Source organism: Squalius cephalus (genome assembly GCF_949319135.1).
Source record: "Squalius cephalus genome assembly, chromosome: 8".
Taxonomy (NCBI): domain Eukaryota; kingdom Metazoa; phylum Chordata; class Actinopteri; order Cypriniformes; family Leuciscidae; genus Squalius; species Squalius cephalus.
Window position 1 is genome coordinate 2,017,429 of NC_137129.1, and position 23,458 is coordinate 2,040,886.

A 23,458-nucleotide genomic window follows, 5' to 3' on the forward strand; every position below is an offset into this window, starting at 1 on the left:
ATCAGCAGTAGCATCGAGAGGTGACGATACAACTTCAGGTGGCACATTTGAACAACTCCACACACTGCCTCCAGCTAAATCGTTTCCCAAGATGAAAGTTATGTCAGGAATGGGCAAAGACGAACGAACACCTTCTATCACGTTCCCTGACACCAATTCAGAGTTCAAGTGAACACGGTGTAACGGAACTTCTATAACTCCCATTTCGAAACCTCGAACTAGAGCAAAAGTACCAGTAGCGGTCTTTTCAGACAACGGTAATACTCCCTCCAAAATAAATGACAAAGCAGCCCCAGTATCTCCGAGGATGCTAACTGGCACACACTCAGAACTAGACACGGACACAGTTCCACTATTCAGGAATGGCCCAAATCCAGCCTTCTCGGGCTGAATCATGGAGTCAGATGAAAAAACAGATTTTGAAAGAAAATCACCTGAAATCAAACCAACAGACTTTGGGCTGGACTTCTTTTTAAGAATGGGACAGTTTGCAATTAAATGTCCAGAAGCTTTACAATAAAAGCAAGCCCTGTCATCATAAGGAACGACTGTTTTATTGCCAGATGATCTTTTCGAACTTAAAACTGATGAAGAAACAGGAGATCGGTCCCACGACTTCTCCTTAAATGCTACCTTATGCGTCAGCACAAAGTCATCAGCTAACATAGCAGCGTTGTGAAGCGTCTCAGCTTTCTGTTCATTTAAATACGTAGAAAGAACAGCAGGCAAACCATTTTTAAAATCTTCCACCAACATCAGTTGTCGCAACTGTTCTCTGCTTTCAGCTTTTTTGGACGCGCACCATCGATCAAACAATATCTCTTTCTCATGCGCAAACTCCACATAAGTCTGATCAGAAAGTTTTACATAATGTCTGAAACGCTGTCTATACGCCTCCGGAACTAATTCATAGGCTTTTAGAATTGCTGATTTCACGGTTTCATAATCTGCTGCTTCGTCTATAGTCAAGGCAGAGTAAGCTTCTTGTGCCTTACCAGTGATTACGCATTGCAGTAATAAACACCAAAAATCTGCAGGCCACTTTAAAGTAATCGCAACTCTCTCAAAATGACTAAAGTATTTTTCAACATCCCTTTCGCAAAAAGAAGGGACCATCCTCCGATTTCGTCCCACATCAAATTCAGAGACAGCAGCACCCTTCTTAGTGGCCATTTCTAATTCCATTCGTTTTAATGCAAACTCATGATCCAATTCACGTTTTCGTAACTCTAACTTTGCATTTTCAAATTCCAACTCTTTTTCTTTCAAAGCTAATTCTCTCAAACGAATGGCATGATCTCCCATAGAAGGACCAGCCGTTTCCTCTGCTAAGGGTCTTTCTAGAATACCCAACTTAACCAGGTTACTTTTCAGTATGCTCCGCAAAGTTACCTTTAAATTCCTGTCCTTAGAAGTTATTTCTATTTTATAAAACTCTGCTATCTGCAACAACTGTTCCTTTGTATACAATGAAAGCAGTTCTTCAGAAGGAGATTCCTGAAAAACATCCACCACCGAAGCCATTTCAAACTTCGAATAAACGAATGAATATCAAACGTACATGCACGTATTCAAACAACTTGCTCTCACTAATTAACGATCATTTACACAACTAAACAAACGCGGCTAACAAACTAATTGTAACTAACAGCGATCCCACAGAAAAATGTACTTACCCTATAACAAGTTTAATTTTACCATCTAGTCTTCAGTGGCGTTAGGGGCTCGGGGCGGCTTTAAATGCTAAACTCATGCCCACCTGCGCACCGATCCCATTAACAAGATCAGCCACACGTGAACTGAAGCGTACCCCCACTCCGAATAACTACTAAAAATAAAAAAGGCAAAATAACAAAGTGGCAAGTCCAACCTACCCGGCGACTACAAAAATATAGGGCAAATACTCACGTGGGACCACAGCAGTTACACCAAACACTTTCCAGGACGGGCAAAATACGTCACACATTTTCCCCTACACATGGAAAAACAAAACAAAAACGTAATAGTTTCGGACGAGCCCCCAATTATGTTACGACCGCGGCCATAACACAAGAGAGGACATAGACAACTCAGCTCGTACAATAGGGGTTTATTAACAAAATGATATAGACATAACGATAAGAAAATGAACCGGGGTAAAACACACAACAAGAGAGCACACAGAACCGCCGCCGAACACCCCGCCCGCCACGCAGGTTTGGCCGCTTAGACTTCTTATGCCAAACATACAGGATCCACAGGTGCCGGCAATCAGTGCCTAATAAAACAAAGACACAACATACTCGCCCCCTAGAGGACAAACCAATCATAACAGAATAAATGAATCACACATACATGAATATGTAACAATGTCTGCTAGTAGATTTCATTACAGTACTTTGGTTTCTCAAAACAAAACTAATCTAAGGAATCTGAAAGTGGGATAATTATATTACACCACCTTAGAAAAACAAACAAACAATCAGAAGAGGAACAGTAGATACAAAAAAAGCAGATAATATATATTTCCTTATATTAATTATAGTTAATTATAATTATTTAGAATAAAGAATATTTGGAGTATAGCAAACAAATAGTATGGAGTGTAAGGTATAGGCTATTTATATTTTGCAGCTAGCTTGGCTTTGTTTTGTTGGCCATTTTATCATTAAAATAAAAATATATATATTTAAATGACTTAAATATGTATAAGTAGTCATTTGTACTATTTATAGCAGATGCTGGAATAATTTACAAATTTATTCAATTGTCAAATTAATGATGTATAATTGATTCATTAGACTGATATTGCCACCTAATGAAACTTAATGTAATGTTTTTAATCTAGCTGTGATTAGGCAGAGTGGTGTTTTGTAACACATTTCGTTTTATTGTTGTTTAAAATATACATAAAGAGATAACCGGAGTAGAGTGAGTTGAGTGACTCTATCAAGAACTCTGCAACTCCATTTGTAGAATTACCGGACTTCAGTCAGTCCCCGGGAGTTCGTTCACCTGAGTCAAACTTGGCAAGTCCAAACTACCAAGGTCGCAAGACCCAGCTTTGCGTAGGCCTGTTTGTTTTACTGAAATCACATGACTTTGGCAGTTTTATAAACGCTCTGAATCACTGATTCCAAACCAAAGATTCATAGGTTTGGAAGCTTCAAGAAGCAGTGATTCGACATCGCTCATCACTATCTACCGGTAATGCAAGTTTTTGGCTGCATCGCATGTTTTGATCTGCGCATCTGAGATAAATTACAGTGTCGTTTGGCCATACATGCTGACAGACAAGTGAAAATCATCTAATTTTGAAGACAAAACCTAATGATAGAGCTGGAGTAGCGTTTGAGGTTAGTAGTGATCGAGCAGGAATGTGATGCAGGATCATTTCAATCTTCATGATTCTTTTAATAATTATGTTATTGTTAAATGTTAGATCACTGAAATAAACGACAGTGACATTCTTAAGAAGTTTTATTTGATATAGCCTGTCTCTTTTTGTTGAATTTGTGTGATATAATTCTGAAAATGAATTTTGAGTGGTCATAATATTCATCATATGAATAATAGGCTGTATTGGACAAACAATAAATAGCAATTGTTTCTAAAAATATTATTAATTCATTTTATTATATAATATTATATTTTAAGAGCAGATCTTCTTTGAGGTTGATACATTGATGAAATTCAGGTGAGTTGAATGTTTATGCACTTTATAGCATCCAATGGAGGTTTTACCAATAAAACTAAACTTTTGTTTGGACAATTCAAGTCAGTGTGATAACACTTAACATTTAAATTGTTTTTATGTCTGCTAGTAGATTTCATTACAATACTTTGGTTTCTCAAAACAAAACTAATCTAAGGAATCTGAAAGTGGGATAATTATATTACACCACCTTAGAAAAACAAACAAACAATCAGAAGAGGAACAGTAGATACAAAAAACAGCAGATAATATATCTTTCCTTATATTAATTATAGTTAATTATAATTATTTAGAATAAAGAATATTTGTAGTATAGCAAACAAATATTAGTATGGTGTGTAAGGTATAGGCTATTTATATTTTGCAGCTAGCTTGGCTTTGTTTTGTTGGCCATTTTATCATTAAAATAAAAATATATATGTTTCTTTGTTTAAATGAGGATGAGAAATTGAAAATGATTCCTTCATGTGATGATATGAGATGTGTTTTGTCTTATATCAGGATGCCCATACGTGTGGTTTTATTTCTAACACTTACTGGGCTGTGTGTCGCGGATTCCACAGGTATGTTTATATGTATATGTTTAGAATAATACTAGTAAAAAGGCCTGGATTTAAAAATCATCAAAAAAGGTAATCGTTGTGTATACTATCATTACATATTTATCAGATTAATTTAATAACATTCTAGGCTGAAATATTGAAAATCTATTATTTATTTATTTATAAAGACTCTTTACTTGTGACAGAATTTGTTTTTGTATCTAATAATGTCTGTATAACTGTTATTATTTTAATAACAGTAGTGGACACACCATCGTGCCTGTGTTTCAAATGAGTATTCTTCATTAATTTGAATGTTGTCAGTAACACACAGGCCTATGTAATATTCTTACTGAACATTTGGTAACCTATAAGGGATAATGTACATCATCAAGACAGTTATCTCAAAATAACTCATGGCTACATGACTACATGACACAAAATATTGTTTAAATATTTTATTAGCTCACTTGTAATAAATGCAAATCATCCATGAAATAGAAAGAAAAGAAAAGCTATTGTTTATTATTTTATGTTGAACAGGGAATCTTGCTCTTGGAGCCGCAGTTGTTCAGTCTTCCACAATCTATGGAGGAGAAGCTCAAAGGGCTGTCGATGGCAACATGGATTCAAATTGGTATCATGCTGCATGCACTCATACTAATGCGGAAAGAGACCCCTGGTGGAGAGTTGACCTGGGGCAAGTCTACAGGGTAACCAGGGTTAACATCCTTAATCGTGGAGATGCTGTTCCAGAGAGGATAAATGGAGCTCAGATCCGTATCGGCAACAGCCTGAAAAATAATGGCAACAATAATGAGCTGTAAGTATTGTCTCTCTCTTAATACTTACACAAATAGTTAGAAAATTATTAAATAAGATAATATTACTTTGAATAAATCCTTTTAATATAAAAACTTGCTTTTGACAGAAGTATATTTAATAGGGCTGGACAATTAATCGCAGTTTCCATGTAATCACACTTAAATTGAGTTGGCTTATCGCGATTTTAAAAACGGAAAGGCTGCAATTATTATTATTATTTTTAAAGATGATGATGAGCTTCTTACACAGAATAAGGCAGTCGTGTGTTTATTAGTCATGTTTAATCAATCAAAGCGTTTCAATCTTCTGTTTATTCAGATACAGTGATGATGTCTGATAGGGAATGATGTGTGTTATACTTCTGCGGTAGGGCATTTTTGTCGTGTGTGTGTGTGAGACGCCCTCTGGTGTTCAGAGTGATATATGTTGTGTGTGTGAGAGACGCCCTCTGGTGTTCAGAGTGATATATGTTGTGTGTGTGAGAGATGCCCTCTGGTGTTCAGATTGTGTGTGTGAGACGCCCTCAGGTGTTCAGAGTGATATATGTTGTGTGTGTGTGAGACGCCCTCTGGTGTTCAGAGTGATATATGTTGTTTGTGTGTGAGACGCCCTCTGGTGTTCAGAGTGATATATGTTGTGTGTGTGTGTGAGACGCCCTCTGGTGTTCAGAGTGATATATGTTGTGTGTGTGAGAGACGCCCTCTGGTGTTCAGAGTGATATATGTTGTGTGTGTGTGAGACGCCCTCTGGTGTTCAGATTGTGTGTGTGAGACGCCCTCAGGTGTTCAGAGTGATATATGTTGTGTGTGTGTGAGACGCCCTCTGGTGTTCAGATTGTGTGTGTGAGACGCCCTCAGGTGTTCAGAGTGATATATGTTGTGTGTGTGTGAGACGCCCTCTGGTGTTTAGAGTGATATATGTTGTGTGTGTGAGACGCCCTCTGTTGTTCAGAGGGATATATGTTGTGTGTGTGTGAGACGCCCTCTGGTGTTCAGAGTGATATACACTCACCTAAAGGATTATTAGGAACACCTGTTCAATTTCTCATTAATGCAATTATCTAATCAACCAATCACATGGCAGTTGCTTCAATGCATTTAGGGGTGTGGTCCTGGTCAAGACAATCTCCTGAACTCCAAACTGAATGTCAGAATGGGAAAGAAAGGTGATTTAAGCAATTTTGAGCGTGGCATGGTTGTTGGTGCCAGACGGGCCAGTCTGAGTATTTCTGAGTTACTGGGATTTTCACGCACAACCATTTCTAGGGTTTACAAAGAATGGTGTGAAAAGGGTAAAACATCCAGTATGCGGCAGTCCTGTGGGCGAAAATGCCTTGTTGATGCTAGAGGTCAGAGGAGAATGGGCCGACTGATTCAAGCTGATAGAAGAGCAACTTTGACTGAAATAACCACTCGTTACAACCGAGGTATGCAGCAAAGCATTTGTGAAGCCACAACACGCACAACCTTGAGGCGGATGGGCTACAACAGCAGAAGACCCCACCGGGTACCACTCATCTCCACTACAAATAGGAAAAAGAGGCTATAATTTGCACGAGCTCACCAAAATTGGACAGTTGAAGACTGGAAAAATGTTGCCTGTGTAACGATTGTTGTTCCCAATGTGGCCTTAACACATCCCACACAACCGTCACAAAATTCAAATGGACGACGCACACAAGACTCTGGTTGTCTGTTTTTTCTTTTATTCTCCGCAGCAATGATATTCGTGTGTCTGAGAAATACATCAAAATGTATTATTAGACAGGGTGATAACACTGCAGACATAAACCACGCAGCAGTGTCAACCATTTTCTGCTGAACTCGGAACAACTTGTAACAATTTCATGTTTAACAAAATGACAAAAATAAACATGAAAATCACATACCTGATAAATACATCAAAATGTATTATTAGACAGGGTGATAACACTGCAGACATAAACCACTGAAATAAGAAAAACTTAAAATGAGGGTGACTGTGTGTATTCCATTAAGCTATCTGATGTTGCATCAGCAGTAGCACGTTAATTTCACCGCATGAGTCACGAGGGACAACGAAAAACACTCAAGGTTTCCATCGGACATATAAACCCATCCAACTCACTGCACATTTGTTAATATAATCACTACAAACGTTTACATCTGAAAAACTCTTATTAAACACACTTTTATCACTTTTTTAAAACACCATAAACAGGAGAAAAGAGAAACACGCTTACCGCAGCAGTGTCAACCATTTTCTGCTGAACTACGGTAAGCACGCAAGGACAAAATAACCACTAGGGGGCACCAAAATACCGTTAGATTTAAATTTACCTTCTAATTTCATGGAATTCTACATCCATTAATATCATTATAATTAATGTTCTTTTTAACTCCGTTACACCTGGTCTGATGAGTCTCGATTTCTGTTGAGACATTCAGATGGTAGAGTCAGAATTTGGCGTAAACAGAATGAGAACATGGATCCATCATGCCTTGTTACCACTGTGCAGGCTGCTGGTGGTGGTGTAATGGTGTGGGGGATGTTTTCTTGGCACACTTTAGGCCCCTTAGTGCCAATTGGGCATCGTTTAAATGCCACGGCCTACCTGAGCATTGTTTCTGACCATGTCCATCCCTTTATGACCACCATGTACCCATCCTCTGATGGCTACTTCCAGCAGGATAATGCACCATGTCACAAAGCTCGAATCATTTCAAATTGGTTTCTTGAACATGACAATGAGTTCACTGTACTAAAATGGCCCCTACAGTCACCAGATCTCAACCCAATAGAGCATCTTTGGGATGTGGTGGAACGGGAGCTTCGTGCCCTGGATGTGCATCCCACAAATCTCCATCAACTGCAAGATGCTATCCTATCAATATGGGCCAACATTTCTAAAGAATGCTTTCAGCACCTTGTTGAATCAATGCCACGTAGAATTGAGGCAGTTCTGAAGGCGAAAGGGGGTCAAACACAGTATTAGTATGGTGTTCCTAATAATCCTTTACGTGAGTGTATGTTGTGTGTGTGTGTGAGACGCCCTCTGGTGTTCAGAATGATATATGTTGTGTGTGTGATAACTCTACCTCTCATTCCAGCCTGACGATCCGACGGTAGCTGATCGTATCTCAGCCTGCCTGACAGACATTTTTGGCTGGATGAAGGACCACCACCTTCAACTAAACCTTGCGAAGACAGAGCTACCCGTGGTCCCGGCCAACCCAACACTTCACCACAACTTCACCATTCAGCTAGGCTCGTCATCCATAACTCCATCTAGGTCAGCCAGAAACCTTGGTGTGGTAATTGATGATCAATTGAACTTCACAGACCACATTGCTATAACTGCCCGGTCATGTAGATTTGCCTTGTACAACATTAGGAGGATCAGGCCCTTCCTATCAGAACATGCTACCCAACTCCTTGTCCAAGCACTTGCTTTATCCAGACTTGACTATTGTAACGCTCTCCTGGCTGGTCTTCCAGCTTGCACAGTCAAACCTCTGCAACTGATCCAGAACGCCGCAGCTAGAGTTGTCACGATCCACACACACACAGGAAACAAGAGAGATCCAATTTGCAGTATTTTATTTTAAGGGTAATCCGTACTCACAACCAGTCCAGGCAAAGGTCAAATCCAAAAAGGCAATCCAAAACATAAAAGGTAAACACAGGCAAACAGACTAGAATATAAACAGAAGTGTGGGGACAAAGACAAGGACTCCGTGACAAACACTAAAACAGACAGGGTATATATATACACAAGGAAATAACAATGCTAATGGGGAACAGGCTGAGTGCAATGATAAGTGATAAGGGACAGCTGAGTGCAATGAAAAGACAAGGATCATGGGGGATGTAGTTCAAGAGTGTGATGGACACCGTGGGGAAGGAGGACATCTAGTGGTGACCCAAGGAACATAAACCAGACACTGTGACATAACCCCCCCTCTACGGAGCGGCTACCAGACGCTCCAAGACGTGACAGACAAACAAAAGTCCAGGCGGGAGGTGGACTGGTGGAGGATCAGGGGGAGGGATGGGGGGCCAGGTCCATGGAGGGAAATGGGGACAGGGAGTGACAGTTCATCTGGCGGCCAGGGCGGAGCAGAGAGTCCATCGGGCGGCCAGGGCGGAGCAGACAGTCCATCGGGCGGCCAGGGCGGAGCAAACAGTCCATCGGGCGGCCAGGGCGGAGACTTTCCCTCGGGCGGCCAGGGCGGAGACTTTCCCTCGGGCGGCCAGGGCGGAGACTCTCCCTCGGGCGGCCAGGGCGGAGACTCTCCCTCGGGCGGCCAGGGCGGAGACTCTCCCTCGGGCGGCCAGGGCGGAGACTCTCCCTCGGGCGGCCAGGGCGGAGACTCTCCCTCGGGCGGCCAGGGCGGAGACTCTCCCTCGGGCGGCCAGGGCGGAGACGACCCCTCGGGCGGCCACGGCGGAGACGACCCCTCGGGCGGTGGAACTGGCACCACCGGCTCAGGAACAGGAACTGGCACCAACGGCTCAGGCACTGGAACTGGCACCAACGGCTCAGGCACTGGAACAGACACCACCGGCTCAGGCACTGGAACAGACTCCACCGGCTCAGGAACTGGAACAGACTCCACCGGCTCAGGAACTGGAAACGACCCCTCGGGCGGTGGAACTGGCACCACCGGCTCAGGAACAGGAACCAACGGCTCAGGCACTGGAACTGGCACCAACGGCTCAGGCACTGGAACTGGCACCAACGGCTCAGGCACTGGAACTGGCACCAACGGCTCCGGAACTGGAACAGACACCACCAGCTCAGGAACTGGAGCAGACACCACCGGCTCAGGAACTGGAACAGACTCCACCGGCTCAGGAACTGGAACAGACTCCACCGGCTCAGGAACTGGAACAGACTCCACCGGCTCAGGAACTGGAAACGACCCCTCGGGCGGTGGAACTGGCACCACCGGCTCAGGAACAGGAACTGGCACCAACGGCTCAGGAACAGGAACAGACTCCACCGGCTCAGGAACTGGAACAGACTCCACCGGCTCAGGAACTGGAACAGACTCCACCGGCTCAGGAACTGGAACAGACTCCACCGGCTCAGGAACTGGAACAGACTCCACCGGCTCAGGAACTGGAACAGACACCACCGGCTCAGGAACTGGAACAGACTCCACCGGCTCAGGAACTGGAACAGACTCCACCGGCTCAGGAACTGGAACAGACTCCACCGGCTCAGGAACTGGAGCAGACACCACCGGCTCAGGAACTGGAGCAGACACCACCGGCTCAGAAACTGGAGCAGACACCACCGGCTCAGGAACAGACACCACCGGCTCGGCGGCGGCCATCTTGTCCGAAGACACAGGCTCGGCAGACGTGACTTGAACAGGCTCGGAGGCGGCCATCTTGTCCGAAGACACAGGCTCGGCTGCGGCCATCTTGTCCGAAGACACAGGCTCGGCAAGCGTGACGTGAACAGGCTCGGCGGCGGCCATCTTGTCTGAAGACACAGGCTCGGCGGCGGCCATCTTGTCCGAAGACAAAGGCTCGGCGGCGGCCATCTTGTCCGAAGACACAGGCTCGGCGGCGGCCATCTTGTCCGAAGACACAGGCTCGGCGGCGGCCATCTTGTCCGAAGACACAGGCTCGGCGGCGGCCATCTTGTCCGAAGACACAGGCTCGGCGGCGGCCATCTTGTCCGGAGACACAGGTTCGGCGGCGGCCATCTTGTTCGGAGACACAGTCTCGGCGGTGGCCATCTTGTCCGGAGACACAGGCTCGGCGGCGGCCGGCAGGGTGAGCAGCTTGGACGGGGCCGACAGGGTGAGCTGCTCGAGGACAGCCTCCAGGATGACAGCGGGCTGTTCGGGGACAACCTCTGAGACGACAGCGGGCTGCTCGAGGACGACCTCCTGGACGACAGCGGGCTGCACGGGCGCGGCCTCCGGGATGACAGCGGGCTGTTCAGGCACGACCTCTGGAACAATAGTCTCGGCAAAAAGAGACTCTGGTCTGGCGGGCTGGGGAATTGATAGCGCTGAGACCCGTGAAATTCCCAGCCTATCGGCTGTTCGGACAGATGCCAGCGGCTGATCGGCCAGCTTGGATATCAGTCCACTCCACCCTCGGACGGGTCCAATGGAGGCAGCCATGCTGGCTGATGAGGCAGTCCATGGAGGGTCTCGCTTTGCGGCCGACAGAGACACTGGCTCGGCGGTGGCCATCTTCTCCAGAGACACAGGTGCAGGGTCCGCCCTCCCGTCAGGAAACGCAGATGTGGACTCAGTCATCCTGTCAGAAAAAACAAACCGGTCTGACATAATCCACCGGCTACATCTCTGCAGATAATTAGTGAACCCCCAGAAGTCCAGAGTCTCCAGCCCCATCATCTCACAGCGAGGTAATGGGTTATCAAGGCAATTATTAAAAAGGTCTTTTAGTGCCGCCTCATTGTATCCCATACCTCTTGAGAGAGTCCAAAAAAATTGAGCTAGTCCACCCACCGACTGTCCCTGTTGGCGTAAAGCCATTAAATTACTGAGTCGTCCCCTCCTCTCTTCTTTGGTGGTAGGGGGACAGATTCGGAAACCCGTACTGCTGGATCCTTGCATGACGGAGTCCTTCTGTCACGATCCACACACACACAGGAAACAAGAGAGATCCAATTTGCAGTATTTTATTTTAAGGGTAATCCGTACTCACAACCAGTCCAGGCAAAGGTCAAATCCAAAAAGGCAATCCAAAACATAAAAGGTAAACACAGGCAAACAGACTAGAATATAAACAGAAGTGTGGGGACAAAGACAAGGACTCCGTGACAAACACTAAAACAGACAGGGTATATATATACACAAGGAAATAACAATGCTAATGGGGAACAGGCTGAGTGCAATGATAAGTGATAAGGGACAGCTGAGTGCAATGAAAAGACAAGGATCATGGGGGATGTAGTTCAAGAGTGTGATGGACACCGTGGGGAAGGAGGACATCTAGTGGTGACCCAAGGAACATAAACCAGACACTGTGACAAGAGTGGTCTTTAACAAGCCGAAAAGGGCACACGTCACTCCTCTCCTCACAAAATTGCACTGGTTGCCAGTTGCCGCTTGCATCAAATTCAAGTCACTGACGTTTGTCTACAGAACGACCACTGGTTCTGCTCCCTTTTACTTTAACTCTTTACTTCAGACTTACGTGCCATCCAGGAACTTGTGCTCTGCAAGTGAACGACATCTTGTGGTGCCATCTAAAAGAGGCACAACATCTCTTTCTCGGACCTTTACCATGACTGTTCCCTGCTGGTGGAATGATCTGCCTAACTCAACCAGAGCTGATGAGTCCATAGCCACTTTCAAGAAACGGCTGAAGACACTTCTTTTTCGACAGCACTTGATCCAGTAATACTAACACTTTCTCTACTACTCTATTCTATTCTGTTCTTGGAAAAAAAAATAAAAAAATAATTCTGCGTTAGATTAAACTGAGAAGGGTCATAGCACTCGCATATTGTTGTCCTACTGTTAGTTTTACTGCTTCTATTGTTCTCATTTGTAAGTCGCTTTGGATTAAAGTGTCTGCTAAATGAATAAATGTAAATGTAAATGTGTGTGTGAGACGCCCTCTGGTGTTCAGAGTGATATATGCTGTGTGTGTGAGACGCCCTCTGGTGTTCAGAGTGATATATGTCGTGTGTGTGAGACACCCTCTGGTGTTCAGAGTGATATATGTTGTGTGTGTGTGAGACGCCCTCTGGTGTTCAGAGTGATATATGTTGTGTGTGTGTGACGCCCTCTGGTGTTCAGAGTGATATATGTCGTGTGTGTGTGAGAGACGCCTTCAGGTGTTTACTACTGATCAGCTGCTGCACTGACAAACTGGGCATAAAATAATCGCAGCTTTTGCCAAATAGTGTGCGGCTTCAGTGCGATTAATTGTGCAGCCCTAATATTTAACATGTTTCATGCAGTTTTGATTCGCCCATCTCTATTTCTCTGTGTGTCTTCACAGGGCTGCAACTGTTGAGTCCATCCCAGCTGGAGTCATAAAAACATTTGATTTTAAGTCTATTAAGGGGCGATATGTCAACATTGTTATACCTCGGAGCTATGGATATCTCACTCTGTGTGAAGTCGAGGTGTTTGCAGGTAAAAGACAGAAAGAAGACTCTGTGATAGAATTTGTTTATGTTCTTATTAATGTGTGTATAACTGTTATTATTTCCTTAACAGAAAAGTACACACCAACATATGTTCCAAGTGAGTGTTCTTCATTACTTTGAATGTTGTCAGTAACACATAATATAACATTATATTCTTACTTAATGTATTCTTACAAATAATATTCTTACTGAACATTTGATAACCAATAAGGGATAATGTACATCATCACAGTTTTTATCGCAACGTAAACCCTGAAAGGTTGATCAGGACCCCGTCTATTACATGACTACTAACCACAAATAAATAATTTTGGACACAAAATATTAATTTGAATTGAAATATTATATTAGCACATTTTATAATAAATGCAAAGCTTCCATGAAGAAAAATATTCCTAGCAAACCAAACAAACAAGTTCAAACAAGGCAAGGCAAGGCAAGGCAAGTTTATTTGTATAGCACATTTCATACACTATGGCAATTCAAAGTGCTTTACATAGAAAGGAATACAAAATAATAACAAAATGAGAGCAAGAAAAATTAAAACAGTTATTAAAAAGGCTATGGCAATTTGAAGTGCTTTGCATAGAAAATAAAAACAAAATAAAAGCACAGGAAATTAAAACAGTTACAAAAGGAAATTAATTAGAAATAAAATACAGTGTAATCGGTCGGACGCACAGAGGCACAGTGCTCATTCAGTAATTGCATAGCTAAACAGATGTGTTTTGAGTCTGGATTTGAAAGTGATTACTGTAGGAGCGCATCTGATCTCCTCTGGAAGCTGGTTCCAGCATAATAGCTAAAAGCAGACTCGCCATGCTTAGAGTGAACCCTTGGTATTTCTAGCTGATATGATCCTAATGATCTGAGTGATCTGTTGGGTTTATATTCAGTGAGCATATCTGCAATGTATTTAGGTCCTAGGCCATTGAATGATTTATATACCAGTAATAATACTTTAAAATCAATCCTAAATGTAACTGGGAGCCAGTGTAAAGACCTGAGGACTGGTGTGATATGTTCATGTGTTCTGGTTCTGCTCTGCGTTCTGTATGAGCTGCAACTGTCTTATGGTCTTTTTGGGAAGGCCAGTGAGGAGTCCATTACAGTAATCCACCCTGCTGGTGATGAAAGCCTGAACAAGTTTCTCTAAGTCTTGTCTGGAAACAAAGCATCTAATTCTTGCAATATTTTTCAGATGATAGTATGCTGATTTAGTTATTGATTTGACATGACTACTGAAACTAAGGTCTGACTCCAGAATCACACCAAGATTCCTGACTGAATTTTTAGTTGTTTGACCCCTAGAGTGAAGGTATGCGTTCACCTTGAGAACTTCATCTTTGTTTCCAAACGCAATGACTTCAGTTTTGTCTTTGTTTAACTGAAGAAAGTTTTGGCACATCCAACTGTTGACTTCATTAATGCATTGGCACAGGGAGTCAATGGGGCTGTAGTCGTTAGGCGATAGAGCTAAGTAGATCTGTGTGTCGTCTGCATAGCTGTGGTAAGAGATTTGGTTCTTTCTCATATTTGGCTCATTGGGAGCATATACAGGTTGAACAGGAGTGGTGCAAGAATTGAGCCTTGAGGGACTCCACATGTCATGGATGTCCACTCAGACTTATGGTCTCCTATACTCACATAATAACCTCTCCCTCCTAAGTATGATCTAAACCATTTTAGGACTATCCCAGAAAGCCCCACCCAGTTTTCCAGCCTGTCAAGAAGTATGTTGTGATCGACTGTGTCAAATGCAGCACTGAGGTCGAGTAGTACCAGCACTGATAATTTGCCTCTATCAGTATTTAAGCGAATATCGTTAATTATCTTTATGAGCGCTGTCTCTGTGCTGTGGTGCGGTCGGAAACCAGACTAGTATCCATTCAAGCTTAAGAATTTATTCAGCTGATTGAAGACAACTTTTTCAATGATCTTGCCTATGAAAGGAAGATTTGAGATCGGTCTATAGTTGCTTAATATGGTCTTATCCAGATTGCTCTTTTTCAGGAGGGGCTTGACAACTGCAGTTTTCAGGGAGTTTGGAAAACTCCCAGAGAGAAGTGAGGCATTTACCACTTCTAGAAGATCTGCTTCTAAACTGTTTAACACACTTTTGAAAAAAGATGTGGGAAGTGTGTCAAGAGCGCAGGTTGATGTTTTAAGGTGCTGTACAGTTTCTTCCAAAATTTTGCCATCAATTTCTTCGAAATCAGACATAGTGACTACTTCCTCAATATCATCAATTACACTTTTATCTTTGAGTTAAAAGAATCAGGGAGAAGATCAACAGAGTCAACTGGTGTTAAGGATATAGCCTTCATAAATAGTACACTGGTGTTCTCATTTAAGCATCTCTTCTTGACAAACACAGATCTAGCTTCAGTGGCAGGAGAGATCAATATATCAAAGAAAATACAGAAATGATCAGACAGTGCTGCATCCTTAATAACAATCGATGAAATGTTTAGACCCTTACTGATAAGTAAATGTAGAGTGTGTCCACGATTGTGTGTGGGTCCATGTACATGCTGAGTCAGATCAAAAGTTTTTAAAACAGTTTTGATTTCTTTTGTCATATTGGTTTCTGCATTATCTATGTGGATGTTAAAATCTCCAGCAATGGCAAAACAGTCAAACTCTGAGGTAATTGTTGATAACAGTTCTGTAAAGTCCTCAGCAAAGGCTGGAGAGTATTTTGGAGGCCTATAAATAATAAGTAAAATGCTTGGAGCACCTTTAAACACAATACCCAGATATTCGAAAGACGGATAATTCCCAAATGATATTTGCTTACATTGATAGATATCTTTAAAAAGCGCAGCTAGACCCCCACCTCTCTTAACAGCTCTGCAGACACTCATAAAAGTAAAGTTAGGAGGGGCTGCTTCATTGAGGATTGTTGCACTGCAGCTGTCTTCTAGCCAAGTTTCATTTAGAAACATAAAATTCAGATTGTATGTGGTTATTAAGTCGTTGACTAGAAGTGATTTATTTTTAAGTGAGCGGATATTTAAAAGTGCTAACTTAACAGTCTTACTTTTTGTCCCCAAAGCAATGTTAGTTTGACATGTAATAGGCACCAGATTAGATGGGTTTGCTGTATGGCTTTTGAAGGCCTTAGACTTTTTAGCATGTAATATAACAGAAATAGAGAAAGATACAGGAACACTGGGTTCCCGCTTGTTCTGTAAACATTTGAGAAAGTTACTGTTATCAAAGCAGGGACCCGACACATATCACTGAGAGCTGGTATCAGTTGTTTTTGGTTCACCTCGAGCAGATGGAGGAGGGTGTGGGCCCTGGCGTTGTGGCAGAGGGCGAAGAGCTCTCACAGGAGGGATAGGGCGAGCTGGGCCCGCAGGCTTTGGTGGTTGCGGTGCCTGCTGTTTTCTGGTTGATATCTGGGGGCTCCCAGCAAAAGAGTGGGATAGTTTGGTTCCAGCATACACCAGTTCTTCCATTTTCTCTGAGAAGCACAGAAGTGGAGATGCTGGAGAGAGGGATAACGTGTCTGGTGAGAGGGGCGGAGGCTGTAATATGTTGTCCTGGCTTCCCTGGCTGTTTTCCAGAATGTCGTCCTTGGGTGCTGAATCTTGGAGCAGTTCTGATGTCACAGTCTGTCTGTGGTGAGCTCTGTGGGCAGGGCTCAGCTGAGATTGTGTCCGTGAGCAGAGGCTGTTGTGGCGGAGTGGTGTTAGCATTGTCCTTGTGTGATATGTCAACCGAATGTCCATTAAGGTGATGAAGTGAAGTCCTGTGGTCATTCATACTGTGTCCAGGTGTGTGTGCGCCATTCAGGTTGAGTGGATTGGCACACACTACTGAAGGGTGATGGAGGGAGAAGTTAATGTTTAGCACTCTTGAAGCAAGTTTGTTTGGGTGATGGCCATCCTGTTGAAACAGTTGCCTCTGACTCCAGAAAAGATTGAAGTGGTCAATGAAGTTCACTCCTTTTATATTGCAGGTTTTTTGCAGCCACGTATTAAGCCCAAGCAACCGTGAAAACCTGTTTGTTCCTCTTGCTGGGAGAGGTCCACTGATGAATGTTTGAACTTTCAGTCTTTTAAGTGTTTCAAAAAGTTCATTGAAATCCTTCTTAAGAAGTTCTGACTGCTCTTTATGAATATCATTCTTCCCCACATGTATGATGAGTCGATTTGCAGTCTTATGTTTCATCAGAATGTTCTGAAGTTCCCTGTTTACATCAGAAGTTGTTGCTTGTGGAAGGCAGCACGTAGTTGTATCCCTGCTGCTAATGTTTCTGATTATGGAGTCTCCCACTATCAGAGTCCTGGGCTCGGCTGCTCTCTGAGCTGAGTGCCGCTGTCTGCTCGACCTTGAGCACCAGTTAGCATCAGTGTTAGATACTGGCTGATTCAGTCTGTGTTAGATCACATTCATCACGTTTGGGGATTCCTCATTTACATTCATTAGTACTTCAAATCTGTTCTCAAGATGTATAGGCGGTGGTAGCAGACCAGTGTTTGCAATCCTTGTCAGAGCAGTATCTGGGGTAGAGGATGCTACTGTGGCAATATGTGATGCTCGTGACAATCTGATGTCTCGAGTGCCTTTGGGTCTCGCTCCCTGTTTGTGCCATCGATTTGTAAGTCGATTGGCTTGCTTATCTACACTCAAGATGGCCTGTCGAGGAGCACTAGATTCATGGGACTCACCGGTATGTATGCTTTGTTTCAAGAACTGCAATCCTTTGTAAAAGTCTGTGGCAGTTAGTGCAGCAAGTAGATTCTTGAACCAGAAGAGGCATTTTCTCTCTTATCCTTTTGAATGTAGGCAGTTGTGTTTCCCTTCCCTGGAATGTAAGCTTTCAGTGGGAGGCTGGTCGGATAGAAAGAATTCAGCTTTTTGTAGTATTCCAAGCTTTGTCGTTTGAGCACTGTGCCGAAGTTAAAATTAGGTGATAAAAGGAGATAAAATATAAAAGGAGATAAAATATAAAAATATAAAAGCGATAGAGCAAAGCGCGGAGCAGTAAGCAGGAGCGTCTGAACAGTAGCAGAGCAGGAAGTCCTCAACAAGACAAACAATTAAGGGATAATGTACAGTCATGTACACCAAATAAATAATTACATGGACATATTGATTTGTGATGAAACCATTTTAAATTCCTACCTGTTTATTATCTTAGAATCCATTACAGTGTAAAAAAAAAACTATTATTCTGGCAACAAGATGAACACTTCAGTCTTAATACTAAAAATACTTCTTAACATTTAAACACAATACGCAACTACAACCAGAGACTCAACTGGCACCAGTTGTGTTTGTATGAAACGAGAGAGAGCGGGTCCACAGTGTGATATAACGGATGAGCTGTGTGTTATCCAGCGTTACTGTTGATGACGGCCATTATCTGGGAATATCAGACCTCAGAATGTGGCGACTGACCAATCAGAATCAAGTATTCCAGAGAGCCGTGTAATAATCATTTGGATTACATAGTTTTCCTTTATTTTGCCGATCTTATTGGTATTATACTTCAGCACATTAAAGTAAAAAAAAAGTTAATTATTTTATGTTGAACAGGGAATCTTGCTCTTGGAGCCGCAGTTGTTCAGTCTTCCACAATCTATGGAGGAGAAGCTAAAAGGGCTGTCGATGGCAACATGGATTCAAATTGGTATAATGCTGCATGCACTCATACTGATATGGAAAGAGACCCCTGGTGGAGAGTTGACTTGGGGGAAGTCTATGAGGTAACCAGGGTTAACATCCTTAATCGTGGAGATGCTGTTCCAGAGAGGATAAATGGTGCTGAGATCCGTATCGGCAACAGCCTGGAAAATAATGGCAACAATAATGAGCTGTAAGTATTATCTCTCTCTTAATACTTACACAAATAGTTAGAAAATTATTAAATAAGATAATATTACTTTGAATAAATCCTTTGCTTTTGACAGAAGTATATTTAATAGGGCTGCACGATTAATCTCAATTTCCATGTAATCGCACTTAAATCGAGTTGGCTTATTGCGATTTAAAAAAAAACGGAAAGGCTGCAATTATTATTATTATTTTTTTAATGTGCAGCTTGTCAGTGATGTACGGCTCTGTAAACGCTGCTCCATCTGAAAGCACTGTGAGTTTGAGTCACTTATAACGGGCATTTGAAAAAACAACACGAGTCAAACATCTTTCCAAATATGAGAAGCATTTATGAACCTCTTGACCAACAAAAAAACTATATTTAATAACAGGCTTTTACTCGCTTCATAAACTCACTTCATAACGACAGTTGAGCTCCTTCTGTGAGATGATGAGCTTCTTACACAGAATAAGGCAGTCGTGTGTTTATTAGTCATGTTTAATCAATCAAAGCGTTTCAATCTTCTGTTTATTCAGATACAGTGATGATGTCCGATAGGGAATGATGTGTGTTATCATACTTCTGCGGTAGGGCATATTTGGCGTGTGTGTGTGTGTGTGTGTGTGTGTGTGTGTGTGTGTGTGTGTGTGAGACACCCTCAGGTTTTCAGAGTGATATATGTTGTGTGTGTGTGTGTGCGAGACGCCCTCTGGTGTTCAGAGTGATATATGTTGTGTGTGTGTGTGTGTGCGAGACGCCCTCTGGTGTTCAGAGTGATATATGTTGTGTGTGTGAGACGCCCTCTGGTGTTCAGAGTGATATATGCTGTGTGTGAGAGACGCCCTCTGGTGTTCAGAGTGATATATGTTGTGTGTGTGAGACGCCCTCTGGTGTTCAGAGTGATATATGTTGTGTGTGTCTGAGATGTCCTCTGGTGTTCAGAGTGATATATGCTGTGTGTGTGAGATGCCCTCTGGTGTTCAGAGTGATATGTGTTGTGTGTGTGAGACGCCCTCTGGTGTTCAGAGTGATATATGTTGTGTGTGTATGAGACGCCTTCTGGTGTTCAGAGTGATATATGTTGTGTGTGTGTGTGAGACGCCCTCTGGTGTTCAGAGTGATATATGTTGTGTGTGTGTGTGAGACGCCCTCTGGTGTTCAGAGTGATATATGTTGTGTGTGTGTGTGTGCGAGACGCCCTCTGGTGTTCAGAGTGATATATGTTGTGTGTGTGAGACGCCCTCTGGTGTTCAGAGTGATATATGTTGTGTGTGTGTGAGATGTCCTCTGGTGTTCAGAGTGATATATGCTGTGTGTGTGAGATGCCCTCTGGTGTTCAGAGTGATATATGTTGTGTGTGTGAGACGCCCTCTGGTGTTCAGAGTGATATATGTTGTGTGTGTATGAGACGCCTTCTGGTGTTCAGAGTGATATATGTTGTGTGTGTGTGTGAGACGCCCTCAGGTGTTCAGAGTGATATATGTTGTGTGTGTGTGAGACGCCCTCTGGTGTTCAGAGTGATATATGTCGTGTGTGTGAGACGCCCTCAGGTGTTCAGAGTGATATATGTTGTGTGTGTGAGAGACGCCTTCAGGTGTTCAGAGTGATATATGTTGTGTGTGTGAGACGCCCTCTGGTGTTCAGAGTGATATATGTCGTGTGTGTGTGAGAGACGCCTTCAGGTGTTTACTACTGATCAGCTGCTGCACTGACAAACTGGGCATAAAATAATCGCAGCTTTTGCCAAATCGTGTGCGGCTTCAGTGCGATTAATTGTGCAGCCCTAATATTTAACATGTTTCATGCAGTTTTGATTCGCCCGTCTCTATTTCTCTGTGTGTCTTCACAGGGCTGCAAGTGTTGAGTCCATCCCAGCTGGAGTCATGAAAACATTTGATTTTAAGTCTATTAAGGGGCGATATGTCAACATTGTTATACCTGGGCGCTATGGATATCTCACTCTGTGTGAAGTCGAGGTGTTTGCAGGTAAAAGACAGAAAGAAGACTCTGTGATATAATTTGTTTATGTTCTTATTAATGTGTGTATAACTGTTATTATTTCATTAACAGAAAAGTACACACCAACATATGTTCCAAGTGAGTGTTCTTCATTACTTTGATTGTTGTCGGTAACACATAATATAACATAATATTCTTACTTAATGTGTTCTTACATATAATATTCTTACTGAACATTTGATGAAGGGATAATGTACATCATCACAGTTTTTATTGCAAAGTAAACTCTGAAAGGTTGATCAGGACCCCGTCTATTACATGACTACTAACCACAAATAAATAATTTTGGACACAAAATATTATATAATTGAAATATTATATTAGCACATTTTATAATAAATGCAAAGCTTCCGTGAAAAAAAATATTCCTAGCAAACCAAACAAACAAGTTCGTTGCTCAGACTCGCTCTCCCAGTTTAAAACTAAATTAAAGACACATCTCTTCAGCCAGGCATTCATATAATACTTTTAATCTTACAGTTAAATCCAACCTCTAGTTCATATAGACGCCAGAGGAGAACTGGCCCCCGACTGAGCCTGGGTTCTCCCAAGGTTTTTTTTTTCTCCATTAGGTCACCTGATGGAGTTTTTCGGTTCCTTGCCACTGTTGCCTTTGGCTTGCTCAGTTGGGGATATTTGGGGATATTTAATTTAATTAATCAATCAACGATACTATTGATCAGCATTACCAAACGTGGACGTTCCACTAGAAACAAACATTGATGTATTGTTTTAATTTAATACTGTGAAGCTGCTTTGATACAACCTATGTTGTGAAAGGCGCTATATAAATAAACTTGACTTGACTTGGATAATGTACACTCATGTACACCAAATAAATAATTACATGGACATATTGATTTGTGATGAAACCATTTTAAATTCCTACCTGTTTATTATCTTAGAATCCATTACAGTGTAAAACAAAACAATTATTCTGGCAACAAGATGAACACTTCAGTCTTAATACTAAAAAGAATGAAACAATCAATAACTATAACAGAGACGCAACTGGCACCAGTTGTGTTTGTGTGAAACGAGAGAGAGCGGGTCCACAGTGTGATATAACGGATGAGCTGTGTGTTATCCAGCGCTGCTGTTAATGACGGCCACTGACCAATTTGGCGACTGACCAATCAGAATCAAGTACCAGTATTCCAGAGAGCTGTGTAATAATCATTTGGATTACATAGTTTAGCTTTATTTTGCCGATCTTATTGGTATTATACTTTAGCACATAAAAAAAAAAAAAAGTTGTTTATTATTTTATGTTGAACAGGGAATCTTGCTCTTGGAGCCACAGCTGTCCAGTCTTCCACATGGGATGCAGGAGAAGCTCAAAATGCTGTCGATGGCACCAGGGATTCAAATTGGTATGATGTGTCATGCACTCATACTGATGCGGAAAGAGACCCCTGGTGGAGAGTTGATTTGGGGGAAGTCTATGAGGTAAACAGGGTTAGCATCCTTAATCGTGGAGATGCTGTTCCAGAGAGGATAAATGGAGCTCAGATCCGTATCGGCAACAGCCTGGAAAATAATGGCAACAATAATGAGCTGTAAGTATTGTCTCTCTCTTAATACTTACACAAATAGTTAAAAAAAAACTTAAATAAGATATCATTACTTTGAATAAATCCTTTTAATATGAAAACTTACCTTTGACTGAAGTATATTTAATATGCTTCATGCTGTTTTGATACACCCGTCTAATTTCTCTGTTACTCTGTGTGTCTTCACAGGGCTGCAACTGTTGTGTCCATCCCAGCTGGAGAGACAAAAACATTTGAGTTTAAGCCTATTAAGGGGCGATATGTCAACATTATTATTCCTGGGCGCAATGAATATCTCACTCTGTGTGAAGTCGAGGTGTTTGCAGGTGAGCAATAAAAGTAGAGAGACGTTTGTACTATTTATACTTTGTGTATTTTGCATTAATGATTTTTCCCCTGATTTCATTGCCAGATAAAGTGGAATGAGAGGGTGTTACGCCACAGTCCACTGATCCTACAAGCAAAATACCAAACTACGGTTTTCTGAGCAATACTAATATTGCACTTTTTTCATTTTCATTTTACCTATGCAGATCTTATCCTTAAGATAAATGATAAGTTTCAGTGCACATTCAGTAAAGGTTTGAAATGTTTTTTAAAATGCACCTGATTCTTAACCCCAGTTTGATCCAGGGGTTTGTCTATTTACCCATCTTTGTTTATCTTTCTGCTTTCTAAATCAATAAATTACTACAGCATTGTATGTTGTATTGTATGTTTCTGGATCAAAAATGCTCATTTGGATATTTACAATGAGGAGGAGGTATAGTGTTACAGCTTCCCATCTAGAGTTGAGGAGCTGGTAACAAAGTGAGGAATTATATTTTAATATAAAAAGAGAAAGAAAAAGAAAACCATGGA

The 23,458-nt window shown here is 42.2% G+C and overlaps 1 protein-coding gene across 4 annotated transcripts; it reads left to right on the forward strand.

The window, feature by feature from the left end:
* Nucleotides 1-3,071: 3,071 nt before the first annotated feature.
* On the forward strand, nt 3,072-23,324 carry LOC307162663 (uncharacterized protein). Of its 4 annotated transcripts, none has more exons than XM_079878142.1 (12): nt 3,072-3,335; nt 3,642-3,676; nt 4,196-4,257; nt 4,780-5,059; nt 13,042-13,178; nt 13,263-13,289; nt 18,746-19,025; nt 20,875-21,011; nt 21,096-21,122; nt 22,324-22,603; nt 22,787-22,923; nt 23,010-23,324. In XM_079878142.1, the coding sequence occupies exons 2-12, from the start codon at nt 3,666-3,668 to the stop codon at nt 23,021-23,023; spliced, it is 1,392 nt and encodes a 463-aa protein (XP_079734268.1). In that variant the 5' UTR covers nt 3,072-3,335; nt 3,642-3,665; the 3' UTR covers nt 23,024-23,324. The 4 variants fall into 4 exon arrangements, with proteins under 4 accessions (XP_079734268.1, XP_079734269.1, XP_079734271.1 ...); XM_079878143.1 differs by having other exon boundaries at nt 3,637-3,676; nt 23,010-23,323; XM_079878145.1 differs by lacking the exons at nt 3,642-3,676; nt 4,196-4,257 and having other exon boundaries at nt 23,010-23,323.
* The last annotated feature ends 134 nt before the right edge of the window (nt 23,325-23,458 follow it).